This window comes from Camelina sativa, chromosome 11 (genome assembly GCF_030686135.1).
Source record: "Camelina sativa cultivar CO46 ecotype springtype chromosome 11, ASM3068613v1".
Classification (NCBI taxonomy): domain Eukaryota; kingdom Viridiplantae; phylum Streptophyta; class Magnoliopsida; order Brassicales; family Brassicaceae; genus Camelina; species Camelina sativa.
Genome location: NC_141890.1, coordinates 10,663,609 through 10,683,069, shown reverse-complemented (window position 1 = coordinate 10,683,069; position 19,461 = coordinate 10,663,609). Strand labels below are relative to the sequence as shown.

The 19,461-nt window shown below is 36.7% G+C and overlaps 2 protein-coding genes, 1 long non-coding RNA gene, 1 other non-coding gene and 1 pseudogene across 8 annotated transcripts; 1 reads left to right on the top strand and 4 right to left on the bottom strand.

Annotated features, from left to right (window-relative positions):
- The first annotated feature begins 3,029 nt into the window (after positions 1-3,029).
- Positions 3,030-3,135, top strand: LOC147933831 (small nucleolar RNA R71). Its single transcript, XR_015573466.1, has one exon. It is a non-coding gene; the product is annotated as a small nucleolar RNA R71 (small nucleolar RNA).
- Positions 3,136-4,162: 1,027 nt separating this feature from the next.
- On the bottom strand, positions 4,163-6,975 carry LOC147933830 (uncharacterized). 2 transcript variants are annotated; one of them, XR_015572224.1, is made up of 4 exons: positions 6,624-6,975; positions 6,217-6,428; positions 5,812-6,127; positions 4,163-4,429 (listed from the first exon to the last, which is right to left on the bottom strand). It is a non-coding gene; the product is annotated as an uncharacterized LOC147933830 (long non-coding RNA). The 2 variants fall into 2 exon arrangements; XR_015572225.1 differs by lacking the exon at positions 4,163-4,429 and having other exon boundaries at positions 5,749-6,127; positions 6,624-6,970.
- Positions 6,976-7,019: 44 nt separating this feature from the next.
- Positions 7,020-12,671, bottom strand: LOC104727870 (small RNA 2'-O-methyltransferase-like; annotated as a pseudogene). The gene is made up of 11 exons (XR_015572222.1): positions 12,112-12,671; positions 11,747-11,966; positions 10,978-11,258; positions 10,809-10,898; positions 10,271-10,728; positions 9,925-10,179; positions 8,755-9,717; positions 8,264-8,402; positions 8,003-8,119; positions 7,711-7,827; positions 7,020-7,627 (listed from the first exon to the last, which is right to left on the bottom strand). The product of XR_015572222.1 is annotated as a small RNA 2'-O-methyltransferase-like (transcript).
- Positions 11,654-12,504, bottom strand: LOC104722924 (tubulin beta-9 chain-like). The gene is made up of 4 exons (XM_087472345.1): positions 12,112-12,504; positions 12,023-12,065; positions 11,839-11,966; positions 11,654-11,746 (listed from the first exon to the last, which is right to left on the bottom strand). The coding sequence occupies exons 1-4, from the start codon at positions 12,502-12,504 to the stop codon at positions 11,654-11,656; spliced, it is 657 nt and encodes a 218-aa protein (XP_087328471.1).
- Positions 12,672-14,853: 2,182 nt separating the features above from the next.
- On the bottom strand, positions 14,854-18,935 carry LOC104722923 (receptor-like serine/threonine-protein kinase SD1-8). 3 transcript variants are annotated; one of them, XR_015572223.1, is made up of 7 exons: positions 17,470-18,929; positions 16,597-16,734; positions 16,313-16,503; positions 16,023-16,233; positions 15,697-15,934; positions 15,448-15,624; positions 14,854-15,365 (listed from the first exon to the last, which is right to left on the bottom strand). XR_015572223.1 is itself a non-coding variant. In XM_087474919.1 (7 exons), exons 1-7 carry the CDS (start codon positions 18,773-18,775, stop codon positions 15,289-15,291), a joined length of 2,307 nt encoding a protein of 768 aa, XP_087331045.1. In that variant the 5' UTR covers positions 18,776-18,935; the 3' UTR covers positions 14,854-15,288. The 3 variants fall into 3 exon arrangements, 2 of the variants coding, with proteins under 2 accessions (XP_087331045.1, XP_010439485.1); XM_087474919.1 differs by having other exon boundaries at positions 15,453-15,598; positions 17,470-18,935; XM_010441183.3 differs by having other exon boundaries at positions 15,448-15,598.
- Between the last annotated feature and the right edge of the window lie 526 nt (positions 18,936-19,461).

The window sequence follows — 19,461 nt, the reverse complement described above, 5'->3', positions numbered from 1 at the left end:
AGTGTGGTCCAACATGTACGATTGTAAGAGCCCAAGCATGGAAACTTCATGTTCCACCTAAAATTAAACACTTTTTCTGGTAAATTGCATCTGGCACTCTCCCAGTGACGGATCGATTGGCTCATCGAGGGGTCCAGTGTGATACTAGGTGTAAAAGATGTGATTCAGCATGTGAGACAATTAATCATGCTCTTTTTGAGTGCCCATACTCGTGTCTAATTTGCGGTTTGTCCCTAATTCAGGTTTCTCCAGGGGATTTCCCATATGAGTCGGTGTATTCGAATCTTGATTGTATCTAATAGAGAGGTTCCTCTCTATCAAGAGATCAAAACTCTCTTAACCAGTTACCCTGGATTCTTTGGTCGATTTGGAAGGATAGGAGTAAAAAAGTTTTTCAAGGAACGCAACTTGATTCTGATGAGGTGACTAATCAGGCTGTAAATGAGAATTACTTTAGGAGGAGGCATAAGTCCGAGTAATAGATTCTGTAGGTATTTATGATCCATCGGTCGTTGTGGCTCCCTCGCTGCATCTGGATCAGAGTCCATCTTGTCAAATAGACGGCTCCTGGAAAGTTTTTGATCCAAATTCAGGGTTAAGATGGTGGTGGTGTAATGGTGACGCTTATACCATTTTGTTGGGTGCTAGATGTCTTCGGCGAAGCCCTTAACCGCTACACACAGAATTGGAGGCTATGTTTGGGCTATGGAGTGTCTTTGATATGCTCAAATTTACCCTAGAGTTATTCTCTCAAATTAAGAGATCACTGTAGTATTTAGGGATCGAATCCACAAGGACTCTAGACTCACACAATAGATTTAATAATCTTCTAATTATGCTAGACATAAATATTGTAATTAAATTGCAGGGTGAAAACAGAAAATAAAAGAGTTGTTAATTAATGGTAGTAAACGCAAGGCCTAGAGAAATTCTCAGGAAATCATGGAAAATCAGATCAATCAATTAATCAAGCATAATTCAACAATTAAGCACCGTTCTTGGACTCTAAACACAATTTTAAAATAAATCAGTTCTCAATGCAAATATTATTTAAGTTTAAAACCCGAAAATCCAAATCTCTTTGCAAAATACAAGTTAAAAACCAGGTTTGAAAACAAGTTTAGATTGTTCAGAAAATTATTAAATCAAATCTCTTTGTAAAAAGTAATTTTGCTCACCAAAAGTTTTTATGAGAAAAATCAACTATATTCTCATATCAATCAATAATCATAAGATCTAAATCGAGATGACTAATCAAAGATCTAGCTTTAAGAACAACCTATGGTGAAGAACACAAAAGTAATGAATCTGAATAATCAATCAATCAAACAATCCATGAAATCCCTAGTGAGAAACCCTAAACCTAACAAGTAGATCTACTCAGACATAATCAATGAAGAACACATCATAGACTGAATAAATTGCATTAAGAAATTAAAAGAAGTAGAAAAGGAGTTATGAATCTTCTCTGAATGAGTCTTGATTTTCTCTCCAAAAGTTCTATAAAAATGTATCTCTCAAAAGTTGCAGAAAAAAATTAAGCATAGGTCTAAACAGTGACTTAAAAATCCTATTTATAGTGTAAAACATGAGTGGGAGCTTAATTGCAAAAAGAAGAGTTTATGGGCCTAATTTGGAAATCTTCTGAACTTTAAAAAGATGGGAAATTCAATTGTCATTCGACTGTTGTTTCAGGAAGAAAACCCTCCTGTCGTTTATAAGACCCATCAGTCTGAAGAACTTGATTCTCCAGCTTCTAAACATGAGTGTTAAGTGAATCAAACTTCCCGGTCAGCTCAATGTAGACATTGTTGATCTTTCCATGGAAGTTCACTATCAACTTATCTTAACCTTGAAGAATCTGCTCAAGCATGGCCTCCATTCAACTCTCAGAAGTCGATGGAGGAAGAGACTGATAGGAAGAATTACCATAAGTCCTTCTGAAACTGCTGTTATGTTGTTGCTTCTAGTATTTTGGCTTAGGAGTGTAGCATGAAGAGTTCCCACTGTAAGACCTGTTACCTTGCTGATTGCCAAATTTCTGTCCCAGATACCAAGCCATACACATAGTTAACATCCTGCACCTGCAAAATTAGAGGCTCTCTGAGAAGGCGTTGATCCCTGAGAAGAAGTACAATACCATCCTACACCTACAAAATTATCAGTTTCTTTTCAAGATCCATCAACAAAATACCGATAGCCGGAATAAACCGTTGGGAGGGAAGATATGCTCCCTTGGACCCTAGTAGACGAAACAGCAAGGCCTGAGCTCTGATCCACTGCCTCAACCTCCCCTGAGCCTGCTGCCAGGTCGACGCCTCACCAACCGCCACCCGAACAACCTCATCAGGTCGTTCATCCTGATTTTCAAAAACTCCAGCGTTCCTTGCTTTCCAAATATACCACATAAGCTAAGGGAAAGCCCGTACTTGGGATCCCAGATTCTTCGGGCCCAGAATGTGATCCATATTAGCAAACACTGACTCCGTTGGGAAAGAATTTGGACCCACCGGAACCTATGCTAACGCCCATACTTGACGCGCTGGAGGACACACAAAAATAGCATGATTGGTAGTCTCCTCATCAGCCCCACATCTCACACATCCGACATCACAATTTATCCCCCGTCTTCGCAAATTGGCCGAAACAGAAATGCAACCAGACAAAACTTGCCACATGAAATGCTTAAGTTTTGGTGGACAAGGAATTTGCCAAACCGTGGCAAGGAGAGAAGTAATCTCTAGACCGGATCCAAGAGCCGGAAGGTTCTTGGGAGGACCATATGTACCGCATCATAACCTGACTTTACCGTATACTTTCATGATTTTGTAAAATGCCATCCTAAAGAATCTGCCTTCGGAAAACTACCTAAAGGTATGGCCCCGATCAAGACAACATCCTTCGGTTCAATATTCTCAGCTTCATTGGGAAATCTTGTCTTCAAATTCCCATGGCTAGCAACATCCAAAGCTAGTTGATACTCCCAATCAAGTCCTCTGAAGAAAATGCTCAACAGTTGCACCCGCAAAAAGCCATGATGCGGACAGTCTCTCTCATAAGCTTTGAATCTGACCCAAGCTGCCTTGAAAGCTTCATCTGATCTTTGCTTAAACACAGACAGTTGACTCTCAGCTCATCAGACATCGCATCATCATAGAAATAATTGGGGAAGGCCACCTTGATTTCTTGCCAGATTGTCAAAGATCCAAGTTTTCAACTGTTTCAGCCATTGAGATGCTTCTCCTGCAAGAGAGTATGGGAAAAGCTTGTAGTAGATGTAGTTTTCAGTAACTCCATTAGCCTTGATACTAGTGACAAGATCCTCAAAGTGTTCAATGTGGTCTAGAGACTTCTCATGCGGCAGGTTCGAGACAGGTCTTTGCCCAACTAAGGTGAAGTACGCAGGCTTCAGCTCATATTCATTCCTTAGGAATGGAGGAGGAATAATGGCAGAGCAGTTCTCATAAACCAAATCAGCTTTGTTGAAGTCTGCGATAGTCCTAATCAGCTCCCGGTTGTGGTCTTGTCATCCTTGAACGTTCCGCGGATTGCTTCCATTCATTACAGCTCTATCCACACCAGCATTGGGGTTGCGTCGATCGATGCCAGGTTGGCGTTGATCGATTCAATCTGCATTGTTGTCGACAATGATGATTTCTTACTCCATCACTCTCCCTTCAACATTAAGTTTCTGGCCTTGCTCGTTGTGCATATGACTCTCTTAATCCCTCAAAACTCCAGCATCATCAACCCTCATAATTATTGTCTTAACCATCTTTGCTAACTTAGCTGCTTTCTTGTTCTCACGATCTAACTTTCCCAACTCTTGGTTTGTAAGCTTCACTATTGGACCAATTTTATTGTTCCGGGTGCTAGGCTTAGGAGGCATGCACTCTGTTTTAAAAATCCCCGCCTAGCACAGATTACACCTCGCAAAATCGCTAGATCCACCCTCTCCGCTTCAATTAATGACTAATCCCCGCCTAACATCGATTATCTAATTATGTCTGTCTAATTTGATTATAACCCGTCTAATCTGATTACTTTTCGCTTATTTTTTTGTATACCGGTTATTTTTTAAGCCAATGAATTATTATTTTTGTTAGTTAGACATTTAAATTAAGAGTTTGTGATGTTTTACAATAACTAATGTACAAACTTATAATAAAAATCATAAAATTTTATTTTAATATTATGTTTTTACGTATTTACCGTAATTTTAAAGACAATACTATAGTTTTATATTTTATTTGATGTTTTCTTTTAACATAAATATAATTATACAGATATTTAGTACTATATATTTTTATTTTATTATTAATTTAATAAAATAACCTAAAATTAGTCCCCGATTAATCCCTGTTTAATCTCCGCTTTTTTCGCTAGGCACTAGGCCCACCCTGACCGCCCGACTAGCGCCTAGCAATTTCTAAAACATGGCATGAAACACACAAGAGAAAAGAAATAAAAAAACATGTTAGTAACAAATGAAAAGAAAAATTTAGACAAAATTAAAGATGTTAATCTAATGGTGAATCAAAAGAGTCTCCAACAACGGCGCCAAAATTTGATATGTTCAAATTTACCCTAGAGCTACTCTTTCAAATTAAGAGATCACTGTAGTATTTAGAGATCAAATCCACAATGACTCTAGACTCAGTCAATAGATTTAATAATCTTCTAATTCTCCTAAAAAAATTATTGTACTTAAATTGCAGGACAAAAACAGAAAACAAAAGAGTTGTAAATAAATGAGAATAAACGCTAGGCCTAGGGAAATTCTCGGGAAATCATGAAAAATCAGATCAATCAATTAATTAAACATGATTCAACAATTAAGCAACGCTTTTGAACTCTAAACACAATTATAAAATAAATAAGTTCTCACTGCAAATATTATTTAAGTTTAAAACCCAAAAATCCAAATCTCTTTGCAAAATCTAAGTTAAAAAGGAGCTTTGAAAACAAGTTTAGATAGTTCACAAAATTACTAAATCAAATCTCTTTATCAAAAGTAATTTTGCTCACCAAAAGTTTTTATCAGAAAAATCAATTATATTCTCATATCAATCAATAATCCTAAAATCTAAATCCAGATGACTAATCAAAGATCTAGCTTTAAGAACAACCTATAGTGAAGAAAAAGAAAGATAATGAATCCAAATAATCAATCATTCTAACAATCCTGAAATTCTTAATGAGAAACCCTAAACTTAACAAAAATATCTATTCAAACATAATCAATTAAGAACACATCATATTCTGAATAAACTGCACTAAGAAATAAAATAAAAAAACTAAAAAAGGAGTTCTGAATATTCTCTGAAAAAGTCTTCGTTCTTATCTACAGGATTCTGTCATGTCTAGGAGAGTTGAAAATTCAATAGTAGTGTTTTGTTCTATAAAGAATACAAGCATGACCTTATCGTCTAATAGTTTGGACCCATATATTATTACAGTAAGGCTAAGACAAATAACTACTATATTCTTATGCATTTGAAAGTACTACTCCTATTAATCAGTTGTATACTACGGTGAATGAAAGTATATACTACTACAAAAAAAAAAAAGGAACATTTGGAAACTTGTATGTAAATACGGCTCTTTCATTATAACCACTAGTCCACTACACTATAGACAATCAAGGATTTAGAATTACGAGAATCAATACTACCTCCGTGTTAATATACTTGTCATTCTAGGCCTAATTTTTTTGTTTTAGTAGAAAATTATCTCATTTGGCCCTTATTAAATAAATAAAAAATTAAATCTTTTAGAATTCCATAGTGTGATTATGAGTAATGTAGTTACCTGTGAACCGCGTTGTTGCAAGTTATTCACAAATTTAGCGAGTCCGAGACAGACACATGTGTTATATACCAAACCGGAACGTGTTTGGGAGATCAGTGCCTGATGATGTGGTTTACGTTCTTAGATCTATATATGTCAATGTATTCTCCTTACTAATTCCAATTTGTTAAGAACTGAGTATGAATCTCTTATTTCCTTTTATCGCATCCAACGGCTGATAACAATCAAAGCTGCACGTGTCAAATCCCATTCCTTGGCCGAATGTTCTAAGCTTGTGCTCAAGTAATGCAGCTTCTTCTTCAATCCTCCCTGACTTCTGCAAAACCCCATTTCAAAGCTGTGAGTAAAACATCCAAAAGTCCATAACACTTGCATAAGCTATAAAAAAATGGGTTTCTTCATTACCTTGTAGAGTTCGAGGAGTAAGTTATCAATGGAGTCTTGAGACTCAAAAGAACAGAGATAACGAAAGGATTTGATGGCTTCAATTCCTTCATCAGATCGGTCCAACTGTTTCATCACAACTGCCATGTCCTTCAGTGCACTATCAACTCGACTCCAGCGTTTATTGCAGCCCAAAACAATGATATAGCTCGATTCGGATCTTTATCTATCAACTGTTCTTCCAATAACATCCACATGTTAGAATTCACAATCATAAACACAATCATAGAAAGATTCAAGAAGATCACTAAAATGTAAAAGCTCTTAAGAGAAATCTTCAGACGAGGAGACGAATTAAGAAACCCTAAACTAGGGCAAAAGAAAATAAAAATCCCCCTTTCTTGCTTTCCCGGGAAGATTCATTGTACCTGCGCATGTTTGGCTCTGACGTAAGGAGAATCACCAGAAGGAACCTTGTGAACAATGTGAAACGGATCACGTTTCTCCGACGACGACGAGCAAGAATACGGTTGTCTCTTCCTCTCTGGCAACGGCATCGCCGTCACATAATCTCTTGCTCTCGCCGGCGGCGGAGTATAGTAAACCCCAGGCGGAGCACGACGTTCTCCGAAGGAACACATTTTCTTGGCGATTCTCTTCAATTTTTCTCAGAGAAAAAAAATCAAATCCTCAGAGATCGATCGTCCTTCGTGGAAAGATCAAAGAACTCAAATGCTCTTCTTTAGCTTGAAAGAAACAGAGTCGAAGAAGTGAGAAAGTGATAATAATTACAAGGACTTTGTATATAAATAAACAAACTTTGATGCAGGGGTAAAAAGGGTAATTCGCATTAATCTAGTTTTAAGCATTGTTTTTTACGGTTAATTTAATTTAATCATCTGCAAAAGCTAAGACAAAAGGAACTAAACAAGCTTTGAGTTTTTTTTAAAGGTGAACCACATCATGGCATTTGCTTGCTCGTTACTACTCTAATCAGAGATCAGTCTTTTTTGTCTCCATCTTCTTTCTTCGATTCCCATATGACTTTATAAGGCTGCATTGAGCCTTCTGCTACATTCTCAACAGATGAAGCTTCCCTTCTAAAAACAGCTATCTGAGAAGCAAACCCGGGTTCTACTTCACCAGACCCACCAACACCGCTGAACTCGACGCTGTAGTTATGGAGTTTGGCCAGATTAGACGCCCAGTTGTTAAACTGTTCTCTTGTCCACTCGAATTTGTGGTCGTGGTTCCTGAGTTTAGGAAGCTGTGACTCGGTTTTGTCTTCTTCTTGGGTTTCTGGTGTAGACCGCTGGAGGATTGCGTTGAACTCGAAATTTGGTGTTGAGACAATCAGGAGCTTAGGGCGAAACAAGCTCAGAACTTTTTCTCCAAATTGACAGGCTTGATCTTCTTCCATGTGCTCAATAACCTACAGATTCATAACAGATTAGAGGTTGCTTTTGATGAACATGCACAAACTTTTAAGGATAAGAAAGCAGATGAGAGGAGAACCTCTAAGCAAGTGCCGATGTCTATGTCATACAGCCTAGAGTCAAACTCAAGGATGGAACCATCATAAAGTGTAGCAGAGACGTTGCAAGCTTCCTTGTTTAGTTTTATATGTAGCATCTGAAGATGAAACACAACGAACACAAAAACATAAGTAAATCTACCATTTCTTTTCGATTACACAATATGCAGCCTTCATCAAACACGCATCAATTTTTTAGATGCACTAGTTTCATCAAGTTATTTCTTCTAGTGAGAGGGAATTAAAAAAACAGTGGTATGTGATTTTGAATACCTTAGCAGCACGGGCAAGACCCTTGGGTGAAATGTCAACACCGATGATGGTTTGAAGTGAAGTTGGATAGTCAAGTAGAGAGTCTAATAAACTTCCAGATCCGCATCCAAAATCAACCTGTAACGAGAATAGAGGTGTCATCTTACGCTTATTTACAGTGCTACCAATTAGGACAATAGAGACTGAAACAATTGAAGGAGTTCAAAGACGAAGTCTTGAATTTAGAATCCCAAGAAGCCGGAAGACATATAAAGAGCTTACCAAAGTAGAAGCGGATGATTCTCTTATATGTTTCAGTGCATATTCAACAGTGGAGGTTTGAAAAAAGCCGCCTCCATTCGTTCTTCTGATGGCCCTTTCACTCCCAACAAAAGTATACTGTAATTTAAAGTTGGACGTTCTGCGCCAAAAAAGCAGAGATTCTCATCAGTATCAAATATAAATGTTCATGAACCTCTTAACTTAGTCATAGATATAGGTCTAATTTTTGTTCATCCTCTGCCTTCAGCTATGAAAGCTTCGATACAGCAAAGGTGAATTGTTAATAATAATGCTACCTTACATAACTTTGCCTCTTTTTCATATTGATCAGAGCCAGAATTTTGTAGTTACTAGTAAGTAAGTTCACTACTGAAGGCAGTACAAATGTCAACATTTGATATAAACACTTTTTTGTTTTCTTCCAACCAGAAAATCGTTTTCAGAAATATCATCCTATAACATCCAACAAATGTAAACATTAGACGCAATACCTGATAGTAGCGAGCGGACTGTCACAGTATCAGAAGCAGCAGCCAAAATCAAGCTTCTGCAGCATCAGGGAATGTAGTACTAAAAGAAGCATGTTCACCCACAGTCATCTGAGTAACAGCTGATTCTATATGAGGATTCATGGATCCAGTCCCTACCTCAAACTCTATCTCTTCATTGCTTTCAATGAGTTCTATTAAGGGTTCACAATTAGCCGAATATTCAGCATCCACCTCAGATTCCATATCTTCATTGCTTTCGATGTCATCACTTGCAGATTGAGATTCACCATCACTCGAATATTCGGGATCCACTGCCAAAGACAAGAATAACATATACTAACCACAGAACCACTTGTTATAGATTGACCTCGCTTCTCTGCTGATGGCACAATTGTGGTTTTTGATTCAGAGCTGTGTCCATTTGGGGAAATCGGCGGGGCCTCAAAAACATTAGGAGTTGAAGATTTGATATCCTGGTCGTCGTCTGTATCAGATGGTTGTTCCACATCCAGGTCATCGAAAAACTTACTAAACCATAGGAGGGCTTTTAATGAAGCATTTTGAATGGCATCATTTTCCTTCTCATAGAATTTTCTCGGTGAACATTCTAAAACCAAATCCTGAGACTTTGTTAAAATTTTCACTTCACATCTAAACCTAATCCCTGATCCTGGTGTATCTTCTTTTCCCCTACTCAAATCATCATTATCAGCATCGTCAACTCCTGAGACCTTCAACTTCTTGTGAGATCTGAATATGTCAGATAACGATTCCACAGGAGCATTGGATGAAGAAAAGACGGGTTCTGCTAGTCGGTGCTGGTGGCAAAACATGCAGAGAATCTCCCTGGGGAGTGGACCTCTCCAATTAGATTTTGTAGTGAATGAAGAAGGCAACTGTGCAGCAATTACTGCTTGCCGGGAAATATTGTAGATTCCATTGGGTGACATACCACAACATATCCTGTAGAAGCCACAAAGCTAATGTCATACATCAGTGCATGATAAGATATGCAATGCTTCATCGGAAGGCCAAGACAAACATCAAAAGCAATACTTCAGAGTTAGTAAACGTAAGTAATGTAATGTTCCCAAAAACCTTGATTGAAATGAAGATGTGAAAAGGAATTCCAGACATAAAACTGAGCAAAAGTTGGCAGGAGGAAGTGACCTGTAAAATGACTTCACAGTTACATCATCACAGTCAAGATCGTTGGACTTCCATCGGTAACCAACAGATGCCAAAATAGCATCCCCGTGAATATCTTGACCACAAATGTAACTTGCTCGTGCATTCCGAGTTTTCTCAATATGAGATGAGTCTTCATTTGAACTTCCAGAAACTTCTGATGATTTATCAGAGGACTTATTCGGAATAGCAGAGTACAATCTACACTCAGAACCACATGAAGCTTTGCCAAAAGTCCTGTTGAAAAGCAAAAATACTGTCAAGCCAGATTAACACCAAGAATGCTCCACTTACTAATAGGAAAAAAAAAAAATAACAATATAATCACCTGGATATCATCACTTGGTTACCACTTTTCAAACCGAGCCTTTCAGCAATACTATCCAAGTAATGCCGGTATGATGAAATGTAAAGCGTATCTAGCTCAACAACCCCCTTACCGAGACATGGTATAAATACAGCTGCCACTTCTCTGCTTAGTAGGGAATCAGATACATGAGTTGCTAGTGCTTCTACAATTTCTGAAGGGTATGGGTTTTTCCTTCGGAGTGAAGATTCATCTGGAGATGCGACAATATAGTCCGACAACTTTGCAGCAGCCTTCATGACATAGGAAATGACCAAAGAAGTATCTGATTCCACAGAAGGATCAATAATTTTACAACGACTGTTAATCTTTGCATCAAATGTAGCAATCACAGAAACAGGAACTGAGCCGCAACAATCACCATCCCTTCGCAATACTGCTCTAAGGTGAGCTCCTAGAGGATGTTCAGCTGAAAGAAACTGCAACCGATAATATAAGATATCATTTTGATCAAAGTACTGTATAAATAGAAATCAGAAAGTTCTTTTGAGATACATACCTCATCAGAAAATATATACTTAATGCGTCCAACGATCTCATCCCAAGCTTCATCTACAGTAAGATCATCATTCTGAGGACGAATGCCTAGCTGCAAAATGAATGGTACTGTCTTTGTTATATCATAAGAGATACCACAATACAAAAAGAGACACATCAACAAAGCATACCTTCTCAAGAGCCAATTCAGCAGCAGATTGTTCAGAATCCTTCTTCTTCTTTAATACGTTTGATACAACAGAAAATTCTGGTAGCTCCAAATGGCAGCGATAGAGACATGGGCCTTTTTGAGGTATTGCCAAACCTGGACAACCACTCTGAGACGAATCATGAACTTCCTCAACTCTATAACTTGCTTTAGCACCAAACTTCTGATGTATAATTGACTTCGGAGTAGGAGTACGCTTCCCCCCACCCGCCATCACAAACGCAATGTAGCTTCTTCAATACACTGAAGACAAACAAAGGGTCATATAAATATAAGCCAAAGATTAGGAAAGATGGTAACTTGACAATTCAATTCAAAGCCATAGAAAAACATTAACATACAAATCAAAAGTTCAAAAGCGAACCAACAATTTGATTGAGTTCCCACATTCTCAATGCTCTAATTCTAACAAATTTGTCTGCATTATAAGGATAAAGAATGATAAGTAAAGTCTCAGTCTTGCCAAAAGCCAAATTGTAAAACTAGTAAACGATTACGCATGCCATGGGAACAAACAGAGAGAGAAAACACAAGAAATGAGTAAAGTAACGATTTTCCGTTCCGAGGAAATACAGATAGAGGATTCGGGTTATAAAAAAAACAACCAACAACAAAAAAAAAGAGTTTTGAGTGTAGCATCAAGACATAAGAATCGTCATGACGAGAAACGATGAATCAGTGAAATTGAGTTTAATAAAGAGCCCAGAAGTTGTAAAACGATTCCGACGAACCTAAAAGCACGAAGAATCAACAGAATGTCATGTAAGAACCGAGGAGAGAGCAACAGAGAAAAAGAGAGTGGCTCAACGACGGTATCAGAAACCTTAGGAGAAGGGAAAACCGAAAAGGTCATCATCATACGATCAGGATACTCCTCTCTAATCTTAGAAATCAGAAGCGTTCCCATTCCAGAACCAGTTCCTCCTCCCAACGAATGACAAACTTGAAGACCTAATCAATAATATACAAATCATACAATCAGAGAACAGCTTAATCAAGAATCTAACCAACCAAGAGCATCATAAGCAAAATGATCAACCCATGCTTCACCTATACTAGCAAATTCACATTTCTAATAACAGATCTGGATTCAAACCTTGAAGACAATCACAGTTCTCAGCCTCTTTCCTAAAACATCAAGAACGGAATCAATCAACTCAGCGCCTTCGGTGTAGTGACCTTTAGCCCAGTTATTTCCAGCACCAGACTGGCCAAAGACGAAGTTATCAGGGCGAAAAATCTGAACAAAAGGACCGGATCTGAGAGAATCCATAGTACCAGGCTCCAGATCCATAAGAACAGCGCGAGGAACGTACTTGCCTCCGCTTGCTTCGTTATAATAGACATTAATCCTCTCTAGCTGTAGATCTAAACCGCCACAGTACTGACCGGTGTGATCGATACCGTGCTCGCCGCAAATAACTTCCCAGATCTTAGCACCGATCTGGTTTCCGCACTGACCTCCTTGAATATGAAGGATTTCTCTCATTTTCTTCACCTGATGTTTTGTTTTGTTATTTTCTCGGGAAAATCGCACAAATCTTAAAGTTTTCTCGAGAAAATGATGGTGAGAAAATTTTTGGCGACTCCCCCTTCTCTGTTGTTTTTTTTTTATTTGTGAGGGGTATAAAAAAAAAAAAAAAAAAAAAAATAGTAATCGCCTATATATAGTTTACGTTCTTTTTTTCCTCATGTTTCTATTATAATTTGCGTTTTGATCCTTTATCTTTTCTCGAATTGTTAACTTTATCCTGATAGTTTTCGATTTGGTTTGTAATGACAGCGAATCAAAAAAAAAAAAAAAACAAGATATCTTTCATTAGATATTTTTTGTTAATTATTTAATATTAAAATCACTCGTGAAAAGATAGAAAGGCAAATTTGTTTAATAATTTCAGATTAGATCCTTTTTTCTTCGGATATTGTAATAAAAGACTAAAAGATTCGAATTATCGTCATTAGTGGAATTTTCCTTTCTTGTTTTTTTTTAAACACTAAATTAGTAAGTTGATTAATGTTTTTTACAACCATGAATAGGCAATTTTACTTATTTAGCAAATCACCGTATTAATTAGATTAGCTGACAATAGACATTAAAAGTAAATGGTTATTTACAAGCCAATGCCAACGAGTTGCCAACCCATGAAAATGCTTAATCTAGATATACCAACGAGTAAGATAATTATATGGTTATTTACAAGCCAATGCCAACGAGTAAGATAATTATATGTTTTTGCTTATTATGAATCAACGGTTTAAGTCTGTGGCGTCACAGTCAAAAAAAAAGTGGTTGTCTATTATATTGAATGAATAAAGCCCAATTGTTGACAAAAAGAAAAAGAATGAATAAAGCCCAATTGTCTACTATTCCGAAGAAGCCTTTTAACCAACTTTTCTCTTTCTTAAGAGGGAAAAGAAGAACAGGGCATTAGAATTAGATCCAGCTGCCTGCATTGTACGGTAACCTCGATATTGCTCCATCTAGGGTTTTACAGTTTCGGTTTTTGTTAAGTTAGGCTACTGTTACGATGTCGTCCAGTTTTGAAAATGAGTTTTAGTTTGTCGATTCTCTGCTCGATTGTTGATGGAGTGAAAGTGAAAGCATAGGCTCTTATCGAGTTTAAGAGTAAAAAAGTTATGGTCAAGTGTTAACCTCTTAGTTTATAGGATTTTTGTTTCTTTCTTTTTCTTTTGTTTTTGTTTTAGACTCAGATGAAGTCCTTTTACAGAACTGAAACTTTTGTTTATCAGTGTAGCTTTGAAATCATCAGAATCTGATTTTGAATTTAAATTTCAAGAAGCTATTTGTTGCAAATTAACTCTAATAATACTGGTTAACATATACAGCACACGGGTTGAAATACTTTTCATTATTTTAAAAAATTTGCTTATAATATTATTGTTTATAATATAATTTGGATGCAACCCATGCAAACATTTTTATGGTAAATATCACTCACATAATATAAATTTATTATATAAGTTTTATATTGTTAATTTTAACTCGTGCTAGAGTATAGAAAATTATTAATCCGTGCTAGAGTGTATCCAGCAGCTTCTGTGCTAGAGTTTATAAAGATTTAACCCGTGCTAGAGTATGTAAGTCTGAAAATTATAATATAAATAAAAAAAATTCAATCCGTGCTTAGCACGAGTCATAAGTTTTATTCAATGTTGTGGTTTATCAATAAAATCTGTGGAAAATAAATTTGTAATATTGTGTTAAAGATTTTTGGAAACAACTTCATATAGAACTAAAATCTTCCGAAAATACAGTTTGTAATATCCATAATTTTATTTGTTACCATTAATATATCAATTATCAATTTGGAATATCCCCAATCAAAGTTGCACCCAGTATTTAGGTGTAACTATTAATATATGAATTAATCTATAACTTATCTATAACCTATTTATAACTATTTATTAAAAATATAAAGTCTACAAAAAGAACTATGCTTGTATTTCCCTTTTATTAACGTTAATTCTTTTAGTGCTCCGGTCCTTTTAAAAAACAGGTAAACTATGATGAATATATATATGTTTGCTAAACAATTATGAAGAATCTCCCGGCCCCTTCTTTTTGTATCCCCGGTCTTTTAGTGCAAACTTTTTTTAGATCCCGATATCCGATCATGCCGAAAGATGCCCTAAAGAAAGATGGGAGAACAAATTTCTCCAAGAACTCATAAATTGGATGTTGTTCAGGGTCGGTTGTTAGCAAAAACGATTTGTTTAGGTAGGGCCTCTTTTTCATTCATTATATTTTTTTTTTCTTTTCACCAAAGTTTTCTATAGTGATAGTGTGATTATTATGTCGAAACTCGAAACATTCAACTTCTTTAAAAATTTGATTTTTACTTTTCACTTTGATTTTTAATTAAAGTCAAACAATCAACCTTAGCTATATAGACATACAGAGAAAATAGTATGCACACTCACATCCATCTTTCAGTACATTTGATTCTTCTATCACTCAATTTGATAATTTTAACAATACAGATTGACTCAATGAACCGCAAGTTACCGACCGTCAAGGACTGAGACAGTGATTTGGTTCACTGTCCAAAGTTCATCATCACGCCGTTTACTCGATGAAGAATCAGTGTCAAGAGGACTCCTTCCCATGCAATAACCAGGCGGTTTAGGCTGAGGAATAGATGTTGATTCGCTTCCGAGCATCAAAACTACCAAGGACATCGTTGGTCTGTCCTCTGCACGTTCTTGAACACACAAGAGACCAATTTGTATGCATCTTAAGATTTCGTGTTGCCTAAACGTTGATGAAGAATTTGTGATGCTCGGATCTATGATCTCTAGCCCTTTTCCTTCTTTCCAATTCCTCCACACCTGTTTATGATGGTCAAAAAATTTATATTGTTACCATAACTGGGAAATTAACAAGATCAAGTTTGAGAGGATTTTAGCTTACACAACCAAGAAGATTAAGGTCACGGTCCGAATTGTAGAATCCTTTGTTCCTCTTGCCACTTATAATTTCAAGAAGCAAGACTCCAAAGCTGAAAACATCAGACTTCATCGAAAATATCCCATCCATTGCATATTCAGGAGACATGTAACCGCTGCGTAACGAAGATTAGACTCAAAACTTAAGAATTTTTTTTTTTTAAGTTCAGATTTAAAACAAAGAGTTTTGATATTTTGTAGAATGGATGCTTACTAGGTTCCGACCACCTTCCTCGTGATAGCTTCTGTATCATCCCTTCCAAAGATCCTAGCCATCCCGAAATCCGAGATCTTTGGAGTCATATATTGATCAAGCAAGACGTTGCTTGCTTTCAAGTCTCTATGGATGATCCTAAACCGCGAATCTTGGTGAAGATATAGAAGCCCGCGAGCAATACCGTTGATTATATCAAATCTCATTTGCCAATTTAGCTTAGAGCTTCTTTTTTTGTCTGCAAATGAATTATGACCGAATTGAGTACATTATTTCCAAAGGCATTCAACTGTTAGAACAGAGTTGTAAGAAGCTGAAGCACTAACCAAAGAGATGAGAATCGAGGCTTAGATTCGCCAAGTACTCGTAAATCAACATCTTCTCGTCCACATCGACGCAGCATGCAAGAAGCCGAACAAGATTTATATGCTGAAGCCTTGCAATCAATTTCACCTCATTCTTGAACTCATCAGTCCCCTGAACCGATGTCTTTGATAGTCTCTTCACTGCGATTTCTTGACCATCAAGTAACCTTCCCTGTAACCCACCATTTCATTACACAACCAAATTATTCGATGATAAAATCTAACTAAATTAGGTTCGCAATCATATGTACCTTATAAACTATGCCAAAACCACCTTGTCCAAGCTTGTTTTCGTTAGAAAAATTGTTTGTGGCCATAGCAACTTCTTCAAACTCCATCAATGGTAATTCAAGATCGTCTGTATTGTTTTCTCTAGATATGTGTCTCCTACTTGATATTACCACTTCGTTCATTAGCAAATCTCGGCTTCTCACTTGGTCAACTGTTTCATTATTTAAGACACCAAAAAAAGTCAAGATAGAAGTTTATCAAAATTTACTGACAAACATAAAGGAATTAAAAGTTACTGATTTACCTATAGGTGTTTCAATTGCTGCTGATTGCTTCTGCTTCCTTTTCCACAGGCAAAAGATTATGAAACTTAAAATTAGCAAAACGCTGATCACTCCAATACTCGAACCTATGATTTTTGCACTTCTGTTTCTCTTGTCCTCTTAACGTAAAAGAGATACCCAATCGTTAGTATCCTACCGGGTGAGGTGGCTTGATGAGTGATAGATCACATTATTTTCTTTTTTCTTTTTCCTTTTCGGCTACTTTAAATACAACAATTAGGACCACGACCAAATAAATTATTAATTTGCATCTTTAACATCGCAATCTAGTGTTAAAAGTCTAAAAGAGGAAAAATAAAACTGAAAAACGTTAAGCTAAATTCAAAGTCTGTTAAACAATAACAATGTAACGTTGACTTGCAATATTCAACACTAGTCTAACGTTCTACCAAAAAAAAAGCGCATTATCCAACAACCAACTTGATTACTATTCTAAAAAAAGAAAGTAAAACCCCAATATGTTAATTAACGTAAAGAAAAATCGTCAATTAGTATTTTTATCTCAATGAAAATAAATTATATTTATCTTATTTTCAACCAAAAAAAGGAAATTCAAAAAGTACAATGTGACATACATCTATTTGATTGGGTGATTTTTAGCAATTTTATCTTTTTGACGTTTTTGTTTTTTGTTTTTAGCATTTTAAAAACTGCTTTCATGTTTTGAAAAGTCTTGAAGAATACTAAAACAAAATTAAACAAGTTTTTTTCCATAACAATCCAAAATGAGGTGAGAACACCACACTATCAACCGTTACGTAGCAAAAGTAATTGTGAAAAATCAAAACTAAACATATGACATTAGTCTAATAGATAGTGGAGAAAGAACTAACCGATATCAGTAGCAGCCAATCTAACGTAAAGATCTTGACCTCCCTTTGCATAATTCCGGATATCTAAAAGCTCTCCGGTCCAAATCACACAACCCGACCCGGCACCCCGTATATCCGTATTTGCAAACGCCGTACAATTACAATCCTTTAAACACTTCTGTTCACATTCTTTCACACCAATTCCTCTGTCCACACTCGCAGCCGTAGTATCCGGCAATTTCATTTTCTTCAACCGCGCAAACCCTTCTTTACCACCACAGGTCAACAACGTCTTCCTCACGCATCCATCTGACCCGTCTCTCAACCCCCACACTTGGGGATTCCTCGGCTTAAACCCTTTAATACAATTACAAACCGGTGATGTGTTCGAGTCGCAATAACCATAAACACCACACTCTTTGTAATCATCGCATTGGTCTTTTGGTGCGTACCAGAATCGGTTCCATGTCTGCGCTGCCTCAATCCATGTGAATCTTTCTAACACTCCCGTGGAGCTTAGGCTTAACCTCGAGTATATGTCGTCTTTAGTGACTCGGAATGAGTAAGTCACCTCTTCTTTACTCGCTGTGAAATTGAAAACCATGTAATCAAACCGTTGCATCTCCGGTACGCCACTAAACTGGACTCCGTTCCATGGACCGCTCCGGTACACTCGTGACTCTCTGTTCCATAAAAAAATCTCAGGGAACCCTCCGGTTTCGAGTTTGAACGAGTAATCTCCACTTGAAGGATCGTCTGAATTTTTCCATGATCGAATGAATCGGCTGAACCCGGTTTTGAGATCCCAACCGAGTTTCATCTCCGGAAGTAAAGTATCTGTCGGAAAATCAAAACTCTGCCACAAGTATTCATCAAGATTGTTGCTGTTAGAGTCTCTAAGCACGAAGTTACCATTATCAAGAAGCTCTGCCACCACCGGAGATCTCACACTTCCTCCGGTTAGATTCGTCGACCAAACCGGTGTTTCCGACTGATCCAAAACGACGAGATTGTTGTCGGAGATTTTGAGAGTTCCAACGGAACTTGAGAGAGGATTATCTCTGTTTGCAACCCATACATAGGTTCTCTTAGAGATAGTCTTGTACCATATCCCAAGATACCAACGTGAACTTGAACCGGGTTTGAAGAAACCAAGCTCGAAGACATCACCAGGAGATACAATGGTTTTGTTGCTTGAGATTGTTACAGACTCTGTAGTCGACAAAGTGTTGGAAGAGATAGAGAAAGTAGGGAACAGAAGAATCAAGAAGACGAGGAAGAGGAAGAAGGTGTAAGAATGGTGGAAGTTTGGTACGTCACCTCTCATGTCTCTACACCAATATTTTGTTTTGTTTTTCCTATCTTTCTTGGGGAGATTATGAGATTTTTTTTCCTTTCTTTCTCGAGGAGATTGTGATATTTATTTTCTTTGGAGATATCGAACTTTTTTGAACCACAAAAGTTTGCTATATACCGCCAAAGATTACAAAATAATGGTTATGATTGGTAACACATCTAATGATACATAATGTCGTTTTTAATGTGTAAATCAATTATTATTTGTGTCCAACACTTTGAGAATAAAATTTACTATAAAAAGGTTATTAAAGTAAAAAATCGAAAAAATTCTTCAAAAATCAAACTTCAGAATTTTTTTTTTAATCATTTTTGGTGATGTTTGCTAGAATATTCTTTAAAAAAAAAAGATAATAGCGTATATATATTTGCGTAAAGATTAGCAAGTTTTATTCAGAATTTTTAGAGGGAGGGTCCAGAAATTTTTTTCCTCTCCGATCCACTTTAACGGTTGTCTCTATGAATAAAATGCGTGAACCTCTTGCGTAATAGATCTACTGTCAAATAGAATTATATTCTCTTGTCTGCTTTTTTCTTTTCTTGGTCTTCTTGTTCGCATTTGAAATGTAGCTACTATGTACAGTCCAGTTCAGAGTTGACAAATACAAAGTCGTTTTATTTCTGGATTTTTCCTTTTTTTCCTCTTCTGATTTGTCA

What these genes read in the sequence shown, in the direction of transcription:
- LOC104722924 (XM_087472345.1), bottom strand. Translation starts at nt 12,504, where the DNA reads ATGAGAGAAATCCTTCATATTCAAGGAGGTCAGTGCGGAAACCAGATC. An exon ending in GAACTGTGATTGTCTTCAAG is followed by an intron (nt 12,066 to 12,111) that starts GTTTGAATCCAG and finishes TTGCTAGTATAG; the next exon opens with GTGAAGCATGGGTTGATCAT. An exon ending in GCTTATGATGCTCTTGGTTG is followed by an intron (nt 11,967 to 12,022) that starts GTTAGATTCTTG and finishes ATTATTGATTAG; the next exon opens with GTCTTCAAGTTTGTCATTCG.
- LOC104722923 (XM_010441183.3), bottom strand. Translation starts at nt 18,775, where the DNA reads ATGAGAGGTGACGTACCAAACTTCCACCATTCTTACACCTTCTTCCTC. An exon ending in GTTTTGGCATAGTTTATAAG is followed by an intron (nt 16,234 to 16,312) that starts GTACATATGATT and finishes GGTGGGTTACAG; the next exon opens with GGAAGGTTACTTGATGGTCA. An exon ending in AGGAAGGTGGTCGGAACCTA is followed by an intron (nt 15,599 to 15,696) that starts GTAAGCATCCAT and finishes TTCGTTACGCAG; the next exon opens with CGGTTACATGTCTCCTGAAT.